The sequence below is a fragment of the Rana temporaria genome, chromosome 10 (assembly GCF_905171775.1).
Source record: "Rana temporaria chromosome 10, aRanTem1.1, whole genome shotgun sequence".
Lineage (NCBI taxonomy): Eukaryota > Metazoa > Chordata > Amphibia > Anura > Ranidae > Rana > Rana temporaria.
In genome coordinates this window covers 54,372,471-54,399,821 of record NC_053498.1, presented here as the reverse complement: position 1 = coordinate 54,399,821, position 27,351 = coordinate 54,372,471, and the positions used below count along the sequence as shown (strand labels likewise).

At 39.8% G+C, this 27,351-nt stretch overlaps 1 protein-coding gene across 1 annotated transcript in view; it reads right to left on the bottom strand.

Annotated features, from left to right (window-relative positions):
* The window catches only part of LOC120915832 (otogelin-like protein), a 147,359-nt gene that overhangs the window by 45,913 nt on the left and 74,095 nt on the right, over window positions 1-27,351 (bottom strand). Inside the window, exons 48-61 of the mRNA XM_040326638.1 lie at window positions 15,261-15,283; window positions 14,155-14,260; window positions 13,290-13,309; window positions 10,710-10,730; window positions 9,200-9,302; window positions 8,293-8,345; window positions 8,083-8,188; window positions 7,290-7,385; window positions 5,578-5,618; window positions 5,104-5,130; window positions 3,627-3,738; window positions 2,937-3,035; window positions 1,630-1,652; window positions 524-629 (exon numbers count right to left, since the gene is read on the bottom strand). Coding sequence (XP_040182572.1) covers window positions 524-629; window positions 1,630-1,652; window positions 2,937-3,035; window positions 3,627-3,738; window positions 5,104-5,130; window positions 5,578-5,618; window positions 7,290-7,385; window positions 8,083-8,188; window positions 8,293-8,345; window positions 9,200-9,302; window positions 10,710-10,730; window positions 13,290-13,309; window positions 14,155-14,260; window positions 15,261-15,283 — 936 coding nt within the window. The remainder of the gene's footprint in view (window positions 1-523; window positions 630-1,629; window positions 1,653-2,936; window positions 3,036-3,626; window positions 3,739-5,103; window positions 5,131-5,577; window positions 5,619-7,289; window positions 7,386-8,082; window positions 8,189-8,292; window positions 8,346-9,199; window positions 9,303-10,709; window positions 10,731-13,289; window positions 13,310-14,154; window positions 14,261-15,260; window positions 15,284-27,351) is intronic.

The following is a 27,351-nucleotide window of genomic DNA, read 5'->3' as shown; positions in this document are numbered from 1 at the left end:
CTTACAACCAAGGACCAACACTGGCTGTATACAGCACTGTTCATAACAAACAAAACAGCATAGTCCCTGTACACACTTCCTGCAAAATGTGTGAATAATAAACATCACTCCACAGATTTCAGAAAGAGAGGAAACATTCATGACTACCCTAAATTGTAATAATACCGTAATTATGATTGCTTTCTCTAAAATATGTTTTCCTTGATCTAATATATTTACAGAAAAATCTTGTATTTTAAATGTATATGTGCAGCATTTTCCCTTTATATAAATGTGCAATGTCTCTTTGAATTTGCTAGTTAATGTCACTATGATAACAGATATGCTGTAAATGCAAACCAGCATCAGATTACCACAGGCTAGTGAAGCATCAACAATGGATATGCAGGAAAATGTCAGTTTTTTTTTATTTTTATTTTTTTGTTATTTCTGTCTACTTGCTGTAGCATGTGTTTTCTAATACAAAGTTTTTCTTTAAAGATAAAGAACGCAACAAAATAAGATAATGAAGGTCAGCACTTACTGCAGAGGAATGACGTGCAGCAATGGTCTTCATTTGGAATTTGAATCTTATACTCATTTGCTCCACATGTGGGTTCAGGAGCGCAGGTTACGTGTCTACATGGTGGCTACAATATAGAGAGAGTTGTACAATTTCAGTGGTCATAGGGTCATGTTATGGGGTACAATTATCACTAATAGGCGTGCTTAGGAAAAGTCTTGTTTGCATGTACTTTGCAATCTAATCTAATGTCAAAGCTTGAAATGAAAAAAATGTTAAATGTATTTTCAGTGCTATTAAAAGCATTATGGAGGTGCAACATGGAGGCCCTATAACAGTTAATTTGTGTACAATACATAACAACATAATATGTGGCACTGAATGCACATCACTACTCAGGCACAAAGTGCATGCTGGGAATATTATCTAGTACAATGGAAGCACACTGAGCACCCTCTTCACCAACACACATGTATTCACAATATTAGGAATGTTTGTGAATATTCCAGCTACTTGACATGATTGTAGCCGTATTAGTGCAATTGTGACAGACAAAATTGAGTACTGTCCGTGATACTTATATGTTACTGCAAATAAAAAAATTATCACTGACAGTACTCAATTTTCTCTGGAGATTCCAACACATTTTGGGCAAAGTAATATCCCCTTTTCAATGATAATTACAATGTGAATTTGACACCTTTCCCCCACTGAAAGACACAGATTAAATGAGTAGTCTACCCAAAAATTCTATTCTAGTAATAGATTAATAATTTTGTCAGAATTTCTTATTTTTCTTATTTTTTGGGGGGGAGCTCTGGTGGGCAGATATTCTCTCCCAAATTCCTGAATTCACCTCACTACTTGGTCCATTACTGTGGAGTCATGCTCACATTGATGGGTGCTAATTATTCATTTATTTTCTACAGTATTAGAAATAATTTAATAAAGTTAGCATGACACCCATTTTAAGCTTTACAATGGCCATATGGAAAGGTGGTGCCAGAAACTGTGATGGGGATATCTTGCCAATGGAGGACTCCCTGAAAATAAGTTCTGATATTCATCCAAAGGTATGATCCTTGGGTGGACTTTAATATAACGTTTTTTGACTGGTGAAAACTTACAGGTGGTGGGGTTGGTGGAGGTGCTGAAAAAGATAAAAAAAAGTACACAAATCAGCATTAGAAAATGGTATTAAGCTAATTGTCATGTAGCACAATAACCAATCACAATCTATTTTTCAGTAATATGGTTTAAGGAAGCTAATGTCTGATTTGTTGTTGTGGGGGTCACTCTGCTTTGCGCGCTCTTATCAAATTAAGGTAACAACATATTTCTGACAGAGGTCAGGTGGGCACTGGGCACTCATGAGCATTTTCTTATAAACTTGCACCTATGGCAATCAAGGCAAAAGATCTCCCCTCTGGACCTCCTGGCTATGGCCCTGCCACAGAGTTCCACTCTGCCTGCTCCTTCTTTCCGAATTTAAGATTATAACCAGAGAAATTGGGTGCCACTGGAAATGCTGAGATATCACTGCTGGAGCAGAAGAAGTAATAATACAGGAAGTGTGTCATTCAATCTGCCAGCATTCTGAGATAAAGTCAAGCTTAACCCAGGGTAAAGTAGCCAAAGAACAATCCCCATCCCCAAAAAAGTGACTTATAATAAACTGACAGAATAAAATAGCTTCCATTAAGACACATATAGCCGGATTCAGGTAGAGCGGCGCTTCTTTGTTCCGGCGTATCGCATCTCATATGCACTACGCCGACGTAGCTCTGAGAGGAAGAGCTGTATTCACAAAGCACTTGCTCCCAAAGTTACGTTGGCGTAGCGAGAATGGGCCGGCGTAAGCCCGCCTAATTCAAATTAGGCAGGTAGTGGGCGTACTACATGTAAATTAACCGTGACCCCATGTAAATGAAGGACGGTTGGTACGGTGCATGTGCGCGTATGCTCAGAATCACGTCGCAAATACTCCCTAAGATAGGTCGACTCAATGCTTTCGACGTGAATATAACCTACGCCCAGCCCCATTCACGTATGACTTACGCAAACGACGTAAAATGCGACGGCTGTTCCGTCATCCATAACTTGCATGGGCTGCGCCACCTATAGAGGTGTTTGATCTTTACGCCGGGGTATGTCTTACGTAAACGGCGTAGCTTACTGCGACGGGCGTAAGGAACATTCGTGAATCAGCGTATCTTGCTCATTTACATATTTGATGCGTAAATCAACGTAAGCGCCCCTAGCGGCCAGCGTAAATATGCACCCAAGATACGACAGCGTAGGAGACTTACGTCGGTCGTATCTTGGCAACCATAAGGCGTAGCTCATTTTAAGAATGAGCGCATAGATACGACGGTGCATTTTCAGACTTACGACATGCAAAGTTCCCTCACTCTTCTGCTATAAAGACACTTACGACATTGATGCTCGGGACAGCACTCTGTTGCAGGATCTCCAAGCAGCAGTGGTGGCCTGTTATCATCGCATGTGGGAATATAGCATTCCTCTTGACATTCTGCATGTAAAGAATAAACAACACCTTAAACAGTAAGCAAGTATTAAATGAACAAGAAATTGTAATTTCAAAATGAAAGGTAAAGTACAGTCAGACATGTTACACATACACTGCTTTGGTGCTGGCTGTCTAGCCTGAAATGTACTGTAGATAGGCAGTTTGGAATAAATCTGTATATTAGTGGTCATCAACCCTGTCCTTAGGGCCCACTAACAGACCAGGGTTGCAAGATAACTGAAATACATCACAGATGATATAATTTGCTGCTCAGTGATTGCAGTATTCTAGTCTGCATCTCCCCAAGGTAATACATAAAATCTGGCCAGTATATGATTGCACAGTTGGTCATGCTGCATAAAGAATAATTGGTGTGGCTCAACTTACTACACTTAAAACTGGAGTAAACCCTTTTTTTTGGGTATTGGGGATGATGATATTTTTGTGATAAAAGCAAATAACCTTCTGTTTTAAGAAGGCACTGGCATGCTTTAGAGAAAAATGAAAACTGTGCATAAACTGAACATTTATTTTTAATTTTTACTTCTTTATGGTGTTATCTAACAAAAAATTACTTTGTACAAGTCAACTTACGGCATTCAATAACTGGACAACAGCGAGTGGCAGAAGAAGGTTCAACTACCCCTGGGACTGCACCCATCTTCGTACAAGTCACAGGAGGACAGAGCACATTCAAGCATGGTGGCTTTTGGAAACAAAAATACAATTATGTGTAAGTGTCTGCACATATGTGTAAAATCATCAAATATAGGAAAAAGTGTTAGTAGTAACTGAAAGGGTAATCCAACCAAAAGTATTATTTTCTTTGACCTAGTTTCCCTTCAAAGAAAGGATTCGTTATTAAAATGGACCTGAACTCATTTGTTATCTGATAGGAAAACATCTAAAAAAATATTTTTTTTTTTGCACCTAAGCGGCCACCCAAAAAATGTTATCTGTCTTAAAGGGGAGTTCCACCCACAATTTCACTTTTTAAATATAAATACCCCTGTAATACACAAGCTTAATGTATTCTAGTAAAGTTCGTCTGTAAACTAAGGTCCGTTTTGTTAGGTTGTTACAGCATTTAGATAGTTTATAATCTAGAAATAGACCGTGGCCATCTTAAGTGTGGGCATCATGAAGCCAGACTGAGACTCTATGACTTCCTGGATTTCAGCTTTGCATATCTCGCACATGCTCAGTGCACAAGCAATGTAATAGGTTTCAGTCAGGTTTGCAAGGACTACTGGGAAACATGATGCATATCCCAGAAACCCTTGCAAATAGCCTAGGTAAATAAGGAGGAGGAAGTAATGAAGGACTACAAAATAAAGGTATTTACAAGCAACAAATTAAATAAAAATTGTCCATTCTGAACACTATGAGATTAGAGCATGCAGCACAGACAAACATAAAAGAATGGGTGGAACTCCACTTTAAATTCCTCCAGGAAAAGAGCAGATCACGTCCTGACATGCGACAGTTTCCAAGCAACCCTGTCTTATAACCTCATAGCTTTATATCTGCAATGTGAGATCATATAAGGTGCTCCTGCCTCTGACTTTTGGATAGTTTCATGAGTTTTGGAGTGAGAATTGAATTGTCACTACTGTACTGCTCACTCTTCTGTTTTCAGGGAAGGAAGTTTTGTCTGAAGACACAAAGTGCAAGAATCTCCCTGAATCTCCCTTCATTCATTCTTTGGACCTGTCCTTCCTACACCTCTCCTGCTGCTTATTGATTATTGCCCCACATTTATCAGATCACCAGTCATCTGTTGACATGAGTAGGCAAGGCCCTGTTGTTTTATCAAATGAAAGCCTTCACACTGTCTCTATGTCAGTAGTGAGAATAGGATTAGGTAATTAGAAGAGAAAAGGTCTGGACAGCCGCACTCTAATAAAAATGCCTTTATTGTGCAAAATCTCAAAAGTACAAACCACAGCAGGGTACATATGCCAGCCTATGTATATTATTGACTTTACCTGAGCTCCGGTGTCCACACTGCTTCCTTAGCACATTAACAAATGATATATACATTATGAAGATAACAACTTGCATAACTTACTGGAGGTGTAGGTAGAGTGGGTGTCGTCTATGAATGAACAGAATGAAAAATGTCAGGTGAAGCTAAAATCATGTTAAAATGCACTCATATTTTGTCAGCGTTGTGACAATAGACACATTTTGTATCAAATATCAAATATTCAGTTTTAAAGGATCACATTATTGTGCAGGATTTTTAAATCTATATTATAAACTTTCAGTTGAATTTACTCATTGTATTTACATGCTCTGTTTATAGCATTGTTTATCATTTATTTTCTTGTCTCAATATATTATTCATCCAGAAATGTAGATGGTAAGCAAGCATATTTAGAGAATATAATGAAATATAATTTGGACGTTATTATATTAAAAACAAAAGCTTCAACAACAGAATCAAAAGTATACATTATAATGATTTAAAGGAAAAAATATAATATAAATAGCAAGTTGAAAATGATGTTTCATGTTGGTAGAATATTGTGTAATGACTTACAGTCTCGGGTAGAGGTGGCTGTTGTGTTGTTGGTATTGGTACTGTAATGTAAAGAGACAAAATATCAGCTCTAGACAATTTTTACGGAATCACAGCACCACACTATATTAGGGAGCAGACATGCTCAAACTACAGTACATGACCAATCTGTGTTTTCCTTTCATTATGAGAGCAGCTAACAGAAAACTGTTAGCCTCCAAAGTAAATCATGTTAACACCCAGCAGTGTAGGGAGGTTTCTAAGGTATTATTTTCTGATTATTTTCTGCAATTATCAGAGGAGTTATTATATGGTAAGCATGGATGCATGGATGTTATTGCAAGATATTTTTACCATGATGATGATTGAGTTTAATTTCAGAGTTCTTTTTGGCAGATCTTGAAGTGATGTAAATTACCAATATATTTTTTTTAATAAAAACTTGTCATACTTACCTGCTTTGTTTAACAGTTTTGCACAGAGCAGCCCCAATCCTCATTTTCTGAGATACCCCTCAAGTGCTCCTGGCTCCTCCACTCATCCACTCATTTCAGGGTTTGGCCCCGCCCCCACCCCCTCCTCATTGGCTTTGATTGACAGCAGCAGGAGCCAATGACCCCTGCTGTTGTCTTTAAATCAAAGGAGAGGGAGAGAAGGAGAGGGAGAGAGCCGAGAGAGTTGCTGCTGCCGTGCACATTGCTGGATTGAGACTGGGCTCAGGTAAATATAAGGGGGAGGGGGCTGCATGGAGAAGGTTTTTTTATCTTAATGCAGAGAATTTGTTATGGTAAAAAAAAAAAAATACTGCCCTAAGAGCCACTTTAAGGCAGGCAAAGGTCTAAAGCAATAAAGAATGTTGAAGTAAAATTGTGTTGAATTTTTTATTTATTTTTTCCTTTGTACAAGATATTCAGAACAAATATGGATTTATCTTGGAAAAATGAACATTCACTATCTCTTTAGTAAACAAAACCTGCAATGTCAGTTCTAAAATGATGATTTATCTATCTGCTGAGACCTACCCAACTCATGAATATTCAAATAAATTCTCATAAGAAACGCTCCAATCACAATTATTAAGTGTGGGTACCAGACTAATAGCTTGTCTCAATACCATAATCCTGGAAAAGAAACGACTGGAAATATGTAAACTATTGCATTTTTATAATCCCTTAGTGAGGTAATTTTCTTTTGGCACCTTATTTCAGATATTGTAGTGTATGTAAATGGCTGATGTATAAGGACCCATAAACAGTGCTTGTTTTTTTTTTAAGGGCCAGTCTAGATGCAAATGGCATTTCCTTGCCAGGCAATATCATATCTTCCTGCAAGGCAATATCATAATGTGCTAGTATGCACCACGTACTTGCATATCATTAGAGCCTTACCTTGAAATCATGCCCTCTAGTGACGCGCTGTCATTGCTGTCACTGCTGTCACTGCTGCAGAGGCTTCCTTTTCACACAGTGAAATGACTGAGCAGCGATCACGTCTATCACGTCTCTAAAGTCTTTCAAGTCTCTAGCACAGTACACAGCTCTGAAGGAATAGCACAGGCACTCTGTTACTTCAGAGCGCATGCACTGATGACGTCACTAGCTGCTGCCCACTAGAATATCTCCTAAATTAGGAGATATTTCCTTTATTCACAGGTAAGCTTTATTATAAGCTAAAATAAATGAAGAGCATTTACTTCCTCTTTAAGTATGAAAAACATGTGTATAATTACTTACTGCATGTATATATTGGACAACACTCTGTTTCCAAGTTGAAGTTCACAATTAGCTGCATATCCCCACAATAGGGCGCTGATGGGCATGGATCACACTCTATAAAACAAAAAACACATTAATACAAATTTTATCAGACAACCTTTTTGGAGTGTGTAGGCAAAATTAAGTCCTGGAGATTAACCTTCACTACATACAGAAAGATACATCATTTAAATGGTAAAACTGAATGTTCTCTTAGCTTGATAAATCTGGTGAAGTACATGTTTATTTAGATTTTTCCCCCATGTGCAAAAATTCAGGAAGTTGCATTTTACTTGCACATGAAATCATTTTTGAAGTGAGCCTTGTCTCACTAACTGTGTTAATATTCTCTTTGTAAAGTGACAATGCTCCATCCATCTACTTAGAAAGACAATTAAATTACACATTTTGCTTTCTTCCTTAATGCAGTGTAAAGTTTGCTTCAAATACAGAGAAACTTTGGTGTACAATTCCACCCAAAAGTGTGAATTATCCCCCTCATTTTCCACCTCATTGCCTGCTCTTCAGGAAGGTCACTAGTGAGTTTGCATCATAGAGAAGGTGTCTGAAGGCAAACACCTTCTGCTCTGATTGTTGCCATAGTGCTCTGTGACACCAGTATCATTAAAGCATTCTGGACTAGACTTTGAATTTTAAATATAAATATTTAAATAGATAAGAAAAACGTGTTTTGGAAACTGAATAAACCAAAAACTTTAAATCATTTGTTTCCTTCTAATCTGCTATAAAAATAGTCCACAATTACACTTACGACATTCATATGCTGGACAGCAAGTGTCAGAGGTGGGAATCTGGACTTCTCTTTCTCCATTCCGTAAGCACACAGGCACATTGCATGTGATACCGTGACATTCGGGCTGGAAAAGATACAAAGAATAAAATGTTGGTTGGCACACATTATTGTTATCATTTCTCCTAATGTAATTTGGTGAAATATTACTTATGTCATAATGATACTTACACCACGTGTAGTTGTTTCCACTGAAGGAGTAGTTGGTGGTGGAGGTGGAGGTACTGTTGAAAATGATACATTTTTCAGTAAACAGGAAGCTATACTACTACTAATATTACCAGATGAATGTTCTGGGATGTGTCTTCCATATGAGCACTGCTGCAAAAATGTCCTACAGATCTGTGAAGTTAGATTCCTTAGCACAAATAAAATGCACACGGCTGTTTTAGTTTCTGGTACTGGAGTCCTATTGACAGGAAACTCCCCCATCTCTCCATGTCCTACCCCCTTTTATCCAGATGTGTATAACTGTGTATAGCAAACTCTATATAAACATCATTGAAATATCAACATCCAAACAACACAACAGGTGTATTCAATAAGACAATGTAAAATGAAACGTGCAGTGACCAATAGCCACCAATCAGATTTTAAAATGTTAAACGTTAAATTATAGCTAGGTGCAGATTTTATGGATTGCAGCACTTTGGCTTATTGAACAGACCTTATGGGATAGACACATGATGAACTACATTGATACCACTGGAAGAGTAGTTGGTGGTTGAAGAGGAGGTACTGTTGAAAATTATACACTTTTTATGCATGCATGTTCTGAGATGTGTCATTCATGTGAGCACTGCTGCAACAATGTCCTATGACATCTAGGAAATTAGATTCCTTGGCACAAATGCAATGCCCACTGCTGTTTTAGTTTTAGGTACTGGATTCCTATTGACAGGAAACTCCACCATCTTTCCACTATGTCCTACCCCCTTTTATCCAGCTGTGTCATGACTGACAAAAATCCACACCTTGACTTCACACATGGGGGGGGGGGGGGTTGGGGGGCAGTGTGAACAGTGTAAGTTTAGACTAAATCTGCTGAAGAGCAATGTACTTCTAGCAATGTACTTACTACAAGTGTATGAGGGACAGCAAGAATTCTCTGAGCTTGGCATCTCTACTGCTTTTTCGCCATCTTTACAGTCTGCTGGTGGACATCCGCTGCTTTCACAAGGCTGTAGGACGTGAGAGTTTCAAAATCAGATCACCTTCATTTGACAGTCAATATACCCAACATCTTAGGCCGCGTACACACGGCCGTTCCAAACCGATGAGAATGGTCCGACGGGTCATTTCCATCGGTTCACCGCTGAAGTGGCCTGATGGTCTGATGTGCGTACACACCATCGTTCCAAAAACCGGGTCAGAACGCGGTGACGTCAAACACACAACGTGCTAAATAAAACGAAGTTCAATGCTTCCAAGCATGCGTCGACTTGATTCTGAGCATGCGCGGGTTTTGAACCGATGCTTTCTGTACTAACCATCGGTTTGGACCGATCGGGCAGCGGGCCATCGGTTCGATTTTGAAGCATGTTTTACAATTTTGGACCGAAGGACAACAGACCGATGGGTTATACACACGGTCGGTTTGGACCAATGAAACTGAACCTCGGTCCATTCTCATCGGTTTTGTCCGACCGTGTGTACGCGGCCTAAGAGATAGGAGAACATTTTAATCTCAGGTTGGAAAGGGGTTTTGGTACAGTAGAGGTTATAAATATAATGTGAGGTGCCATATAAATCTATGAAGGATCTCTGTACATGCAGTGCCAATATTGCAGAAGCATAAGGGATTTAAAACATTAGAAGAGGTTGCAGCTGTGCTATTGAGGTCAGTAAACAGGGAAGGAAAAAAGATTTAGAAGGCTACAGAGGGTTGGCTAGTTGTTAGTTTTGTTAAAGGCACACCTGTGCTTAAACCTTCTAAACCCTAAAGCCTAATGCCGCGTACACACAATCATTTTTCGGCATGAAAAAAACATTGTTTTTCAGCATGTCCAAAAAACAAAGTTTTTCCAACTTCATCATTAAAAACGACGTTGCCCACACACCATCGTTTTTCAAAAATGATGAACAAAGCGCGGTGACGTACAACATGTACAACGGCACTCTAAAGGGGAAGTTCTAATCGCCTTTGGGCTGCTTTAGCTGATTCCTTGTTAGTAAACGACGATTGGCGCTTTTTTGTCTGTTACAGCGTGATGAATGTGCTTACTCCATTAGGAACCGTAGTTTTACCAGAACGAGCGCTCCCATCTCATAACTTGCTTCTGAGCATGCGTGGGTTTAAAACGTAGTTTTAGCCCACACGATCATTTTTTACAAACCGAAAAACAAATTTTTTTAAAACGGCGTTAAAAAATGCAGCATGTTCGAATTTTTTTTGTGCAGCCCACACACGATCATTTTAAATGACGTTTTTAAAAACAACGTTTTTTTTTCATGCCGAAAAATGATCGTGTGTACGCGGCATTACTCTCACTAATCCACATTTACACTAAGATCTCAATGTGGAATACTACTGATTGTTTTATATGCTATCCTATCAATTTGGTCATCAGGAAAAAAAATAAACTTACTGTTACAGGAATAGGGGGAGCCTGAAAAAAAAAAAGTATAAATAAATATTGATATACAGTGTATTTTATGAATGGCAATATTAAACCCCTGCTGCAAAAAAAGCAAATGAATAAAAACCTATTGCATAGGTATAGGCACCATAAGATGCCAGTGCATACCAGTACACACCACAGATAGCTGCCAGTGCTTCCCAATACTTCAGCCTCTGTATAGATAGATTAGGCCAAGTCACACAGGATTGCACTATGGTGGTGGTGTTGGGGAAATGCTTGTTTATTAGTACCAGGAAATTTGTCTCTTGCTCATCACATTCACCCTTGAAGTCTTTTTGGCTTTTGATATGCACTGAAACTTTATGATACCTAAAGTTATGTGACAGTTTTTAATATGTATTTTTGGATATATTCAATTTTTGATTTAAAATGTTTGCAATCAGGGAAGAGTACAAAGAACACATGTATGCACGTAACTTACAACCATTTATGATACAAATAATAGGTGGTAAAACACCTAAACAAAAGCAAATATCATTGAAGGATTTGTCCATCACAGGTTTACTTTAAATCGGAACTTCTTGGAGATTGAAATACACACACGGCTCATATAAAAAGTCAATTTCTAAATGGATAGAAAACTGGCTAAAAGACGAGGATTCAGAGAGTAGTGGTTAATGACTCTTACTCGGAATGGTCTAAGGTGGTGTACCCCAAGGTTCAGTGTTGGGACCCTTGCTTTATCATATCTTTATAAATGATATAGAGCCTGGGATTAAAAGTACAATTTCTGTCTTTGCAGATGACACTAAGCCATGTAGTGGAATAAGGTCCTTACAGGATGTCTCCAATTTACAAGCCAACCTCAATGCTCTGTCAATTGGACGACTATGTGGCAGATGAGGTTTAATATTGATAAATATAAAGTTATGCACTTGCATGCATCATATATACTAGGGGGAGAACAATACGGGGAATCAATGGTGGAGAAGGATCTGGGGCTTTTGGTAGATCATAAGTTGAATAATAGCATGCAATGCCAAGCTGCGGTTTTCAAAGCGAGCAAAGTCCTTTCTTGTTAAGAGAGGTATGGACTTCGGAGAGAGAATTATAATGTTTCCCCTGTAAAAATCGTTAGTAAGACCTCGTCTGGAATATGCAGTTCAATTTTGGGCCCCAGTTCTCAAAAAGGATATCGGGGAACTGGAGAAAGTGCAGAGAATGGCAACAAAATTGATAATAGGAAAGGAGGAGCTCAGCTATGAGGAAAGACTAGAGGAAATGAACCTATTCCCTCTTGAGAAGAGGAGAGTAAGGGGGGATGTGATCAACATGTACAAATACATAAGTGGTCCATATAGTAAACTTGGTGTTGAGTTAATCATTTTAAGGTCATTACAGAGGACAAGGGGGCACTCTTTACGTCTAGAGGAAAAAAAAAATCATTTCCAAATACGGAAAGGTTTCTTCACAGTAAGCTCTGTGAAAATGTGGAACAGACTCCCTCCAGAGGTGGTTCTGGCCAGCTCAGTAGATTGCTTAAAAAAAGGCCTGGATTATTTCCTAAATGTACATAATATAACTGGATACTAACATTTATAGATAAGGTTGATCCAGGAAAATCCAAAAATTTTCCTCTGCTATAGCAAAATGCATCATGCATTGCTGGGGTTTTTCACCTTCCTCTGAATGAACTGTGGGTATAGGATTGTGTATATGGGATTGTAATTTGTTTTGGTTGAACTAGATGGACTTGTGTCTTTTTTCAACCTGACTAAGTATGTAAAATGAATTCAGCTCTGTGCTCATTTATACATTAGTAAATGTATATGTTTAAATGCAAAGGGTGTAAGTAGCTTGAATCTGACCTGGGATCAACCTGTTGCAATGCCTGCACAGAAAAGTTCAGACTGAGAGATGCAGAAGCAGAACAAGGAGACAAAAGAACAAATTACATGCTAACAGAAGGTGAGAAGATGTGACAGAGATATGAGCTGACAAGCCTGCTGCTTCTCTCAAGGATTAGAGCTGAAAGTGTTATGAAACTGCTGTAGATAGAATTCAGATATCCGTCCCTGTCAGTCGTGAATGTGCTATGTGGCTGAGCTGTGAAAATCTAAAGACTGCATGGACAAAAAGACAAATCCTTTAGCAGGTAAAACAGCTCCCATGTATGTATTTCATCTGTGTGTTAATCTGCTTGCCTGGAGTTCAGCTTTGAAAAGAGTAATGATGATGTGCAAAGTACAACCATCAGTTGCATTCAATCATCTTTTAGCCATAGCAGGTCAGGCAGGTGCCATGGGCCCAGCAGCACATAAGGACCAGGACAGTATCATTGAATAATGCTTTATACAGGCACCAACAGCATTTGGTATATATGTTTGAAATGTATGTACATTTCAATAAAGCAAGACTCAATGATACAGTCTAACCAGTCAGGAGGTCTGCAGTGGTTATACAGTGGGGCTTGGTTAAATATCATGATATTAGACATTCCAAGCTCCGAACCTTCAAAAACAGCCTGATAGTCCTAGGATTTATACTACAATCAGATTTCACACATTCTACCTTTTTTGTACTTACTGGAGTTGTTAGTAAAGGAACTGAAAAATAAAAAGAGGAATATGGTATTACTATCTAGAATAAAACTCAGCAAGCAACTTACAGATGTGTATAGCATACTCTATATAAACATCCGTTAAATATCAACATTCAAAGAACACAACAGGTTTATTCAATAATGTGACCAACAGACACCAATGAGATTTTAAAATGTTAAAAGTCAAATGATGGCGACGTGCAGATGTTATGGCGTGCAGCGCTTTGCCTTATTGAATAGACCTGATGGGATAGACACATGGACTACGTTTATTTATTTCCTCATCTAGAGGAGGAATGGCAAATCACCACCTGGGCAGAGTTCATCTTACAACCAAGGACCAACACTGGCTGTATACAGCACTGTTCATAACAAACAAAACAGCATAGTCCCTGTACACACTTCCTGCAAAATGTGTGAATAATAAACATCACTCCACAGATTTCAGAAAGAGAGGAAACATTCATGACTACCCTAAATTGTAATAATACCGTAATTATGATTGCTTTCTCTAAAATATGTTTTCCTTGATCTAATATATTTACAGAAAAATCTTGTATTTTAAATGTATATGTGCAGCATTTTCCCTTTATATAAATGTGCAATGTCTCTTTGAATTTGCTAGTTAATGTGACTATGATAACAGATATGCTGTAAATGCAAACCAGCATCAGATTACCACAGGCTAGTGAAGCATCAACAATGGATATGCAGGAAAATGTCAGTTTTTTTTTATTTTTATTTTTTTGTTATTTCTGTCTACTTGCTGTAGCATGTGTTTTCTAATACAAAGTTTTTCTTTAAAGATAAAGAACGCAACAAAATAAGATAATGAAGGTCAGCACTTACTGCAGAGGAATGACGTGCAGCAATGGTCTTCATTTGGAATTTGAATCTTATACTCATTTGCTCCACATGTGGGTTCAGGAGCGCAGGTTACGTGTCTACATGGTGGCTACAATATAGAGAGAGTTGTACAATTTCAGTGGTCATAGGGTCATGTTATGGGGTACAATTATCACTAATAGGCGTGCTTAGGAAAAGTCTTGTTTGCATGTACTTTGCAATCTAATCTAATGTCAAAGCTTGAAATGAAAAAAATGTTAAATGTATTTTCAGTGCTATTAAAAGCATTATGGAGGTGCAACATGGAGGCCCTATAACAGTTAATTTGTGTACAATACATAACAACATAATATGTGGCACTGAATGCACATCACTTCTCGGGCATAAAGTGCATGCTGGAAATATTATCTAGTACAATGGAAGCACACTGAGCACCCTCTTCACCAACACACATGTATTCACAATATTAGAAATGTTTGTGAATATTCCAGCTACTTGACATGATTGTAGCCGTATTAGTGCAATTGTGACAGACAAAATTGAGTACTGTCCGTGATACTTATATGTTACTGCAAATAAAAAAATTATCACTGACAGTACTCAATTTTCTCTGGAGATTCCAACACATTTTGGGCAAAGTAATATCCCCTTTTCAATGATAATTACAATGTGAATTTGACACCTTTCCCCCACTGAAAGACACAGATTAAATGAGTAGTCTACCCAAAAATTATATTCTAGTAATAGATTAATAATTTTGTCAGAATTTCTTATTTTTCTTATTTTTTTGGGGGGGGCTCTGGTGGGCAGATATTCTCTCCCAAATTCCTGAATTCACCTCACTACTTGGTCCATTACTGTGGAGTCATGCTCACATTGATGGGTGCTAATTATTCATTTATTTTCTACAGTATTAGAAATAATTTAATAAAGTTAGCATGACACCCATTTTAAGCTTTACAATGGCCATATGGAAAGGTGGTGCCAGAAACTGTGATGGGGATATCTTGCCAATGGAGGACTCCCTGAAAATAAGTTCTGATATTCATCCAAAAGTATGATCCTTGGGTGGACTTTAATATAACGTTTTTTGACTGGTGAAAACTTACAGGTGGTGGGGTTGGTGGAGGTGCTGAAAAAGATAAAAAAAAGTACACAAATCAGCATTAGAAAATGGTATTAAGCTAATTGTAATGTAGCACAATAACCAATCACAATCTATTTTTCAGTAATATGGTTCAAGGAAGCTAATGTCTGATTTGTTGTTGTGGGGGTCACTCTGCTTTGCGCGCTCTTATCAAATTAAGGTAACAACATATTTCTGACAGAGGTCAGGTGGGCACTGGGCACTCATGAGCATTTTCTTATAAACTTGCACCTATGGCAATCAAGGCAAAAGATCTCCCCTCTGGACCTCCTGGCTATGGCCCTGCCACAGAGTTCCACTCTGCCTGCTCCTTTTTTCCGAATTTAAGATTATAACCAGAGAAATTGGGTGCCACTGGAAATGCTGAGATATCACTGCTGGAGCAGAAGAAGTAATAATACAGGAAGTGTGTCATTCAATCTGCCAGCATTCTGAGATAAAGTCAAGCTTAACCCAGGGTAAAGTAGCCAAAGAACAATCCCCATCCCCAAAAAAGTGACTTATAATAAACTGACAGAATAAAATAGCTTCCATTAAGACACATATAGCCGGATTCAGGTAGAGCGGCGCTTCTTTGTTCCGGCGTATCGCATCTCATATGCACTACGCCGACGTAGCTCTGAGAGGAAGAGCTGTATTCACAAAGCACTTGCTCCCAAAGTTACGTTGGCGTAGCGAGAATGGGCCGGCGTAAGCCCGCCTAATTCAAATTAGGCAGGTAGTGGGCGTACTACATGTAAATTAACCGTGACCCCATGTAAATGAAGGACGGTTGGTACGGTGCATGTGCGCGTATGCTCAGAATCACGTCGCAAATACTCCCTAAGATAGGTCGACTCAATGCTTTCAACGTGAACGTAACCTACGCCCAGCCCCATTCACGTATGACTTACGCAAACGACGTAAAATGCGACGGCTGTTCCGTCATCCATAACTTGCATGGGCTGCGCCACCTATAGCGGTGTTTGATCTTTACGCCGGGGTATGTCTTACGTAAACGGCGTAGCTTACTGCGACGGGCGTACGTACATTCGTGAATCAGCGTATCTTGCTCATTTACATATTTGACGCGTAAATCAACGTAAGCGCCCCTAGCGGCCAGCGTAAATATGCACCCAAGATACGACAGCGTAGGAGACTTACGTCGGTCGTATCTTGGCAACCATAAGGCGTAGCTCATTTTAAGAATGAGCGCATAGATACGACGGTGCATTTTCAGACTTACGACATGCAAAGTTCCCTCACTCTTCTGCTATAAAGACACTTACGACATTCATGCTCGGGACAGCACTCTGTTGCAGGATCTCCAAGCAGCAGTGGTGGCCTGTTATCATCGCATGTGGGAATATAGCATTCCTCTTGACATTCTGCATGTAAAGAATAAACAACACCTTAAACAGTAAGCAAGTATTAAATGAACAAGAAATTGTCATTTCAAAATGAAAGGTAAAGTACAGTCAGACATGTTACACATACACTGCTTTGGTGCTGGCTGTCTAGCCTGAAATGTACTGTAGATAGGCAGTTTGGAATAAATCTGTATATTAGTGGTCATCAACCCTGTCCTTAGGGCCCACTAACAGACCAGGGTTGCAAGATAACTGAAATACATCACAGATGATATAATTTGCTGCTCAGTGATTGCAGTATTCTAGTCTGCATCTCCCCAAGGTAATACATAAAATCTGGCCAGTATATGATTGCACAGTTGGTCATGCTGCATAAAGAATAATTGGTATGGCTCAACTTACTACACTTAAAACTGGAGTAAACCCTTTTTTTGGGTATTGGGGATGATGATATTTTTGTGATAAAAGCAAATAACCTTCTGTTTTAAGCACTGGCATGCTTTAGAGAAAAATGAAAACTGTGCATAAACTGAACATTTATTTTTAATTTTTACTTCTTCATGGTGTTATCTAACAAAAAATTACTTTGTACAAGTCAACTTACGGCATTCAATAACTGGACAACAGCGAGTGGCAGAAGAAGGTTCAACTACCCCTGGGACTGCACCCATCTTCGTACAAGTCACAGGAGGACAGAGCACATTCAAGCATGGTGGCTTTTGGAAACAAAAATACAATTATGTGTAAGTGTCTGCACATATGTGTAAAATCATCAAATACAGGAAAAAGTGTTAGTAGTAACTGAAAGGGTAATCCAACCAAAAGTATTATTTTCTTTGACCTAGTTTCCCTTCAAAGAAAGGATTCGTTATTAAAATGGACCTGAACTCATTTGTTATCTGATAGGGAAACATCTAAAAAAATATTTTTTTTTTTGCACCTAAGCGGCCACCCAAAAAATGTTATCTGTCTTAAATTTCTCCAGGAAAAGAGCAGATCACGTCCTGACATGCGACAGTTTCCAAGCAACCCTGTCTTATAACCTCATAGCTTTATATCTGCAATGTGAGATCATATAAGGTGCTCCTGCCTCTGACTTTTAGATAGTTTCATGAGTTTTGGAGTGAGAATTGAATTGTCACTACTGTACTGCTCACTCTTCTGTTTTCAGGGAAGGAAGTTTTGTCTGAAGACACAAAGTGCAAGAATCTCCCTGAATCTCCCTTCATTCATTCTTTGGACCTGTCCTTCCTACACCTCTCCTGCTGCTTATTGATTATTGCCCCACATTTATCAGATCACCAGTCATCTGTTGACATGAGTAGGCAAGGCCCTGTTGTTTTATCAAATGAAAGCCTCCACACTGTCTCTATGTCAGTAGTGAGAATAGGATTAGGTAATTAGAAGAGGGAAGGTCTGGACAGCCGCACTCTAATAAAAATGCCTTTATTGTGCAAAATCTCAAAAGTACAAACCACAGCAGGGTACATATGCCAGCCTATGTATATTATTGACTTTACCTGAGCTCCGGTGTCCACACTGCTTCCTTAGCACATTAACAAATGATATATACATTATGAAGATAACAACTTGCATAACTTACTGGAGGTGTAGGTAGAGTGGGTGTCGTCTATGAATGAACAGAATGAAAAATGTCAGGTGAAGCTAAAATCATGTTAAAATGCAGTCATATTTTGTCAGCATTGTGACAATAGACACATTTTGTATCAAATATCAAATATCCAGTTTTAAAGGATCACATTATTGTGCAGGATTTTTAATTCTATATTATTAACTTTCAGTTGAATTTACTCATTGTATTTACATGCTCTGTTTATAGCATTGTTTATCATTTATTTTCTTGTCTCAATATATTATTCATCCAGAAATGTAGATGGTAAGCAAGCATATTTAGAGAATATAATGAAATATAATTTGGACGATATTATATTAAAAACAAAAGCTTCAACAACAGAATCAAAAGTATACATTATAATGATTTAAAGGAAAAAATATAATATAAATAGCAAGTTGAAAATAATGTTTCATGTTGGTAGAATATTGTGTAATGACTTACAGTCTCGGGTAGAGGTGGCTGTTGTGTTGTTGGTATTGGTACTGTAATGTAAAGAGACAAAATATCAGCTCTAGATACTTTTACGGAATCACAGCACCACACTATATTAGGGAGCAGACATGCTCAAACTACAGTACATGACCAATCTGTGTTTTCCTTTCATTATGAGAGCAGCTAACAGAAAACTGTTAGCCCCCAAAGTAAATCATGTTAACACCCAGCAGTGTAGGGAGGTTTGTAAGGTATTATTTTCTGATTATTTTCTGCAATCATCAGAGGAGGTATTATATGGTAAGCATGGATGCATGGATGTTATTGCAAGATATTTTTACCATGGTGATGATTGAGTTTAATTTCAGAGTTCTTTTTGGCAGATCTTGAAGTGATGTAAATTACCAATATATTTTTTTAATAAAAACTTGTCATACTTACCTGCTTTGTTTAATAGTTTTACACAAAGCAGCCCCAATCCTCCTTTTCTGAGATACTTCTCCAGTGCTCCTGTCTCCTCCGCTCATCCACACATTTCAGGGTTTGGCCTCACCCCACCCCCTCCTCATTGGCTTTGATTGACAGCAGCAGGAGTCAATGACCCCTGCTGTTGTCTTTAAATCAAAGGAGAGGGAGAGAGCCGAGAGAGTTGCTGCTGCCGTGCACATTGCTGGATTGAGACTGGGCTCAGGTAAATGTAAGGGGGAGGGGGCTGCATGGAGAAGGTTTTTTACCTTAATGCAGAGAATTTGTTATGGTAAAAAAAAAAAATACTGCCCTAAGAGCCACTTTAAGGCAGGCAAAGGTCTAAAGCAATAAAGAATGTTGAAGTAAAATTGTGTTCACTTCAATTTTTTATTTTTTTTATTTCCTTTGTACAAGATATTCAGAACAAACATGGATTTATCTTGGAAAAATGAACATTCACTATCTCTTTAGTAAACAAAACCTGCAATGTCAGTTCTAAAATGATGATTTATCTATCTGCTGAGACCTACCCAACTCATGAATATTCAAATAAATTCTCATGAGAAACCCTCCAATCACAATTATTAAGTGTGGGTACCAGACTAATAGCTTGTCTCAATACCATAATCCTGGAAAAGAAACGACTGGAAATATGTAAACTATTGCATTTTTATCATCCCTTAGTGAGGTAATTTTCTTTTGGCACCTTATTTCAGATATTGTAGTGTATGTAAATGGCTGATGTATAAGGACCCATAAACAGTGCTTGTTTTTTTTTTTAAGGGCCAGTCTAGATGCAAATGGCATTTCCTTGCCAGGCAATATCATATCTTCCTGCAAGGCAATATCATAATGAGCTAGTATGCACCACGTACTTGCATATTATGAGAGCCTTACCTTGAAATCATGCCCTCTAGTGACGCGCTGTCATTGCTGTCACTGATGTCACTGCTGCAGAGGCTTCCTTTTCACACAGTGAAATGACTGAGCAGCGATCACGTCTATCACGTCTCTAAAGTCTTTCAAGTCTCTAGCACAGTACACAGCTCTGAAGGAATAGCACAGGCACTCTGTTACTTCAGAGCGCATGCACTGATGACGTCACTAGCTGCTGCCCACTAGAATATCTCCTAAATTAGGAGATATTTCCTTTATTCACAGGTAAGCTTTATTATAAGCTAAAATAAATGAAGAGCATTTACTTCCTCTTTAAGTATGAAAAACATGTGTATAATTACTTACTGCATTTATATATTGGACAACACTCTGTATCCAAGTCGAAGATCACAATTAGCTGCATATCCCCACAATAGGGCGCTGATGGGCATGGATCACACTCTATAAAACAAAAAACACATTAATACAAATTTTATCAGACAACCTTTTTGGAGTGTGTAGGCAAAATTAAGTCCTGGAGATTAACCTTCACTACATACAGAAAGATACATCATTTAAATGGTAAAACTGAATGTTCTCTTAGCTTGATAAATCTGGTGAAGTACATGTTCATTTAGATTTTTCCCCCATGTGCAAAAATTCAGGAAGTTGCATTTTACTTACACATTAAATACATTTTGAAGTGAGCCTTGTCTCACAAATTTTGTTAATATTCTCTTTGTAAAGTGACAATGCTCTATCCATCTACTTAGAAAGCCAATCAAATTACAAATGTTGCTTTCTTCCTTAATGCAGTGTAAAGTTTGCTTCAAATACAGAGACACTTTGGTGTACAATTCCACCCAAAAGTGTGAATTATCCCCCTCATTTTCCACCTCATTGCCTGCTCTTTAGGAAGGTCACTAGTGAGTTTGCATCATAGAGAAGGTGTCTGAAGGCAAACACCTTCTGCTCTGATCGTTGCCATAGTGCTCCGTGACACCAGTATCATTAAAGCATTCTGGACTAGACTTTGAATTGTAAATATAAATATTTAAATAGATAAGAAAAACATGTTTTGGAAACTGAATAAACCAACAACTTTCCTTCTAATCTGCTATAAAAATAGTCCACAATTACACTTACGACATTCATATGCTGGACAGCAAGTGTCAGAGGTGGGAATCTGGACTTCTCTTTCTCCATTCCGTAAGCACACAGGCACATTGCATGTGATACCGTGACATTCGGGCTGGAAAAGATACAAAGAATAAAATGTTGGTTGGCACACATTATTGTTATCATTTCTCCTAATGTAATTTGGTGAAATATTACTTATGTCATAATGATACTTACACCACGTGTAGTTGTTTCCACTGAAGGAGTAGTTGGTGGTGGAGGTGGAGGTACTGTTGAAAATGATACATTTGTCAGTAAACAGGAAGCTATACTACTACTAATATTACCAGATGAATGTTCTGGGATGTGTCTTCCATATGAGCACTGCTGCAAAAATGTCCTACAGATCTGTGAAGTTAGATTCCTTAGCACAAATAAAATGCACACGGCTGTTTTAGTTTCTGGTACTGGAGTCCTATTGACAGGAAACTCCCCCATCTCTCCATGTCCTACCCCCTTTTATCCAGCTGTGTATAACTGTGTATAGCATACTCTATATAAACATCATTGAAATATCAACATCCAAACAACACAACAGGTGTATTCAATAAGACGATGTAAAATGAAACGTGCAGTGACCAATAGCCACCAATCAGATTTTAAAATGTTAAACGTTAAATTATAGCTAGGTGCAGATTTTATGGATTGCAGCACTTTGCCTTATTGAACAGACCTTATGGGATAGACACATGAACTACATTGATACCACTGGAAGAGTAGTTGGTGATTGAAGAGGAGGTACTGTTGAAAATTATACACTTTTTATGCATGCATGTTCTGAGATGTGTCATTCATGTGAGCACTGCTGCAACAATGTCCTATGACATCTAGGAAATTAGATTCCTTGGCACAAATGCAATGCCCACTGCTGTTTTAGTTTTAGGTACTGGATTCCTATTGACAGGAAACTCCACCATCTTTCCACTATGTTCTACCCCCTTTTATCCAGCTGTGTCATGACTGACAAAAAGCCACACCTTGACTTCACACATGGGGGGGGGGGGGCAGTGTGAACAGTGTAAGTTTAGACTAAATCTGCTGAAGAGCAATGTACTTCTAGCAATGTACTTACTACAAGTGTATGAGGGACAGCAAGAATTCTCTGAGCTTGGCATCTCTACTGCTTTTTCGCCATCTTTACAGTCTGCTGGTGGACATCCGCTGCTTTCACAAGGCTGTAGGACGTGAGAGTTTCAAAATCAGATCACCTTCATTTGACAGTCAATATACCCAACATCTTAGGCTGCATACACACGGTCGTTCCAAACCGATGAGAATGGTCCGACGGGCCATTTCCATCCGTTCACCGCTGAAGTGGCCTGATGGTCTGATGTGCGTACACACCATCGTTCCAAAAACCGGGTCAGAACGCGGTGACATCAAACACACAACGTGCTAAATAAAATGAAGTTCAATGCTTCCAAGCATGCGTCGACTTGATTCTGAGCATGCGCGGGTTTTGAACCGATGCTTTCTGTACTAACCATCGGTTTGGACCAATCGGGCAGCGGGCCATCGGTTCGATTTTGAAGCATGTTTTACAATTTTGGACCGAAGGACAACAGACCGATGGGTTTTACACACGGTCGGTTTGGACCAATTAAACTGAACCTCGGTCCATTCTCATCGGTTTTGTCCGACCGTGTGTACGCGGCCTAAGAGATAGGAGAACATTTTAATCTCAGGTTGGAAAGGGGTTTTGGTACAGTAGAGGTTATAAATATAATGTGAGGTGCCATATAAATCTATGAAGGATCTCTGTACATGCAGTGCCAATACTGCAGAAGCATAAGGGATTTAAAACATTAGAAGAGGTTGCAGCTGTGCTATTGAGGTCAGTAAACAGGGAAGGAAAAAAGATTTAGAAGGCTACAGAGGGTTGGCCTGTTGTTAGTTTGGTTAAAGGCACACCTGTGCTTAAACCTTCTAAACCCTAAAGCCTAATGCCGCGTACACACAATCATTTTTCGGCATGTCCAAAAAACAAAGTTTTTCCAACTTCATCATTAAAAACGACGTTGCCCACACACCATCGTTTTTCAAAAATGATGAACAAAGCGCGGTGACGTACAACATGTACAACGGCACTCTAAAGGGGAAGTTCTAATCGCCTTTGGGCTGCTTTAGCTGATTCCTTGTTAGTAAACGACGATTGGCGCTTTTTTGTCTGTTACAGCGTGATGAATGTGCTTACTCCATTAGGAACTGTAGTTTTACCAGAACGAGCGCTCCCATCTCATAACTTGCTTCTGAGCATGCGCGGGTTTAAAACGTAGTTTTAGCCCACACGATCATTTTTTACAAAAAAAAAAACAAATTTTTTTAAAACGACGTTAAAAAATGCAGCATGTTCGAATTTTTTTTGTGCAGCCCACACACGATCATTTTAAATGACGTTTTTAAAAACAACGTTTTTTTTTCATGCCGAAAAATGATCGTGTGTACGCGGCATTACTCTCACTAATCCACATTTACACTAAGATCTCAATGTGGAATACTACTGATTGTTTTATATGCTATCCTATCAATTTGGTCATCAGGAAAAAAAATAAACTTACTGTTACAGGAATAGGGGGAGCCTGAAAAAAAAAAAGTATAAACAAATATTGATATACAGTGTATTTTATGAATGGCAATATTAAACCCCTGCTGCAAAAAGCAAATGAATAAAAACCTATTGCATAGGTATAGGCACCATAAGATGCCAGTGCATACCAGTACACACCACAGATAGCTGCCAGTGCTTCCCAATACTTCAGCCTCTGTATAGATAGATTAGGCAGAGTCAAACAGGATTGCACTATGGCGGTGGTGTTGGGGAAATGCCTATTTATTAGTACCAGGAAATGTGTCTTTTGCTCATCACATTCACTCTTGAAGTCTTTTTGGCTTTTGATATGCACTGAAACTTTATGATACCTAAAGTTATGTGACAGTCTTTAATATGTATTTTTGGATACATTCAATTTTTGATTTTAAATGTTTGCAATCAGGGAAGAGTACAAAGAACACATGTATGCACGTAACTTACAACGATATATGATACAAATAATAGGTGGTAAAACACCTAAATAAAAGCAAATATCATTGAAGGATTTGTTCATCACAGGTTTACTTTAAACTTGAACTTCTTGGAGATTGAAATACACACACAACTCATGTGTAAGGTAAAGTCTACAGCAGGTGTCCAAACTTTTTTCAAAGAGGGACAGATTTGATTAAGTGAACATGCGTGAGGGCCGACCTTTTTGTCTGACATTCTTTGAACCATTAAAATGTGGTCTAAGTGTGTTTGTTCGAGCACTAAATACACTGTCCAACAAGAATTCTCTTGCCGTTGTCGCACTCGTTCTTGACACATAGACGAATGCTCCCAGAGAGCCCTCCCTTACATCAGGTTCCCCAGAGAGCCTCCCCCCATACATCAGGGTCCCCAGAGTCTCCCCCCATACATCAGGGTCCCCAGAGAGCCCCCTTACATCAGGGTCCCCAGAGAGCCTCACCCCATACAGGGTCCCCAGAGAGCCTCCCCCATACAGGGTCCCCAGAGAGCCTCCCCCATACAGGGTCCCCAGAGAGCCTCCCCCCAAACAGCATCCCCAGAGAGCCTCCCCCATACATCAGGGTCCCCAAAGACCCCCCCCTTACATTAGGGTCCCCAGAGAGCCTCCCCCATACATCAGGGTCCCCAAAGAGCCCCGCCTTACATCAGGGTCCCCAGAGAGCCCCCTATACAGCAAGGTCTCCAGAGAGCCCCCCCTTACATCAGGGTTCCCAGAGAGCCCCCCCATACATCATGGTTCCCAGAGCCCCTCCATACATTAGGGTCCACAGAGAGCCCCCATACATTAGGGTCCCCAGAGAGCCCCCCATACATCAGGGTCCCCAGAGAACCCCCCCCCCATGCATCAGGGTCCCCAGAGAGCCTCCCCCATACATCAGGGTCCCCAGAGAGCCTCCCCCCATACAGGGTCCCCAGAGAGCCTCCCCCATACAGGGTCCCCAGAGAGCCTCCCCCATACATCAGGGTCCCCAGAGAGCCTCTCCTTACATCATGGTTCCCAGAGAGCCCCCCCATACATCAGGGTGCACAGAGAGCCCCCCATACATCAGGGTGCACAGAGAGCCCCCCATACATCAGGGTGCACAAAGAGCCCCCCCCCATACATCAGGGTCCCCAGAGAGCCCCCCCATACATCAGGGTCCCCAGAGAACCCCCCCCCATGCATCAGGGTGCACCGAGAGTCCCCCCATACATCAGGGTGCACAGAGAACCCCCCCCCATACATCAGGGTGCACAGAGAGCCCCCCCCCCCAATACCCAATACATCTGGTTTCATAGACTTAAACATTAGCACAGTTCCTTGTGTCCTCGTTCAGCTGAGTACTGCACTGTAGGGGGAAGCAGAGAGCACAGCATATTGCCCTGCACTTTTTACTTTCACTTTTGAGGCTGACGGTTCTCACAGTGCCATGTATAGTTTGGCAGGGGGATGGGCTCATCCGACAGTCCTTTTCTCCCCTGATCCCGCAGCACACTGGTTGAGAATAGCTGGTTTAGATAACCAGGCCGGCGTGCTGGACTTTGGACATATGTAAAAAACAGTGTAGCGCTGGAATTTAAATCAAAACGAATAAACAATAAACGTAAAAATTGAAAAATACGTGACATTCAAAAACCTTCAAAAAAACAATAAAGTGAAAATCTTAGGATATATGCAACTAACATATAATATATTCAAATGGTGAGTGATCAGTGAAAACAATGAGTCCAATGAATCAGCAGATGGAAATCCAGAAAGGAAAGTTCAAAATTCAAAAGGAAGCTATGAACATCCAGTGTATGTTGAGTAGTTCCAGATAAACGTGAAATCAGCCGATCACCTGATAGTAAAATAGAAGGCTTACCAGAAAGCCTGTGACCGCCCTTCTCAGGGGGGTCAAAACAGGCTTATATGATGAAGATATCCTGCAGAGCAGCTGAGAAAATCCTCCGTCTCTCACACCTTCTATGGCTCCATCCACGGCTCACAGGTCCTTCCAGGAATATCACAGGTGTGTGTGTATAGTGTTGAATACACACTCAAAGTGGGGGTGGGTGTGCCGCAATGGAAAAGAAACAAAAAAAGAGTTCCATAGTGCAGGCGTTTAAAGCGGGAGTTCACCCAATTCGGTTTTTTTTTCTCTTCTCCCCTTTGATGCATGCTCGTTTTATCTAGGGGAATCGGCTAGTTGTTTTAAAATATGAGCTGTACTTACCGTTTACGAGATGCATCTTCTCTGCCACTTCCGGGTATGGGTCTTCGGGAGCGGGCGTTCCTTCTTGATTGACAGTCTTCCGAGAGGCTTCCGACGGTCGCATCCATCGCGTCACTCGTAGCCGAAAGAAGCCGAACGTCGGTGCGGCTCTATACTGCGCCTGCGCACCGACGTTCGGCTTCTTTTGGAAAATCGTGACGCGATGGATGCGACCGTCGGAAGCCTCTCGGAAGACTGTCAATCAAAATAGGAACGCCCAGTCCCGCAGCCCATACCCGGAAGCGACGGAGAAGATGCATCTCGTAAACGGTAAGTACAGCTCATATTTTAAAACAACTAACCGATTCCCCTAGACAAAACGAGCATCCATCTAAGGGGAAAATGTGTTCTCTATGGGTGAACCTCAGCTTTAAAAATCAAGAGGGTTTATTGTGGGTATAAAATACAAACTCTTGTGTTCAGCGAGAGGTAATAAAATATCCTTGCAAGGAATTATAAAACAAAGTAGCTCCATTTGGCGTGCCCCTGATGATGTCAGTGTGATGAAATGATTGTCGGGCGACATGCACACGCATTGCGCATGCACGGTTTTTCTTCCCCATAGGCGGCTTGATGCTAAACGGAGCTACTTTGTTTTATAATTCCTTGCAAGGATATTTTATTACCTCTCGCTGAACACGAGAGTTTGTATTTTATACCCACAATAAACCCTCTTGATTTTGAGAAGGGCGGTCACAGGCTTTCTGGTAAGCCTTTCATTTTACTATCAGGTGATGGGCTAATTTCACGTTTATCTGGAACTACTCAATACGCACTGGATGTTCATAGCTTCCTTTTGAATTTTGAACTTTCCT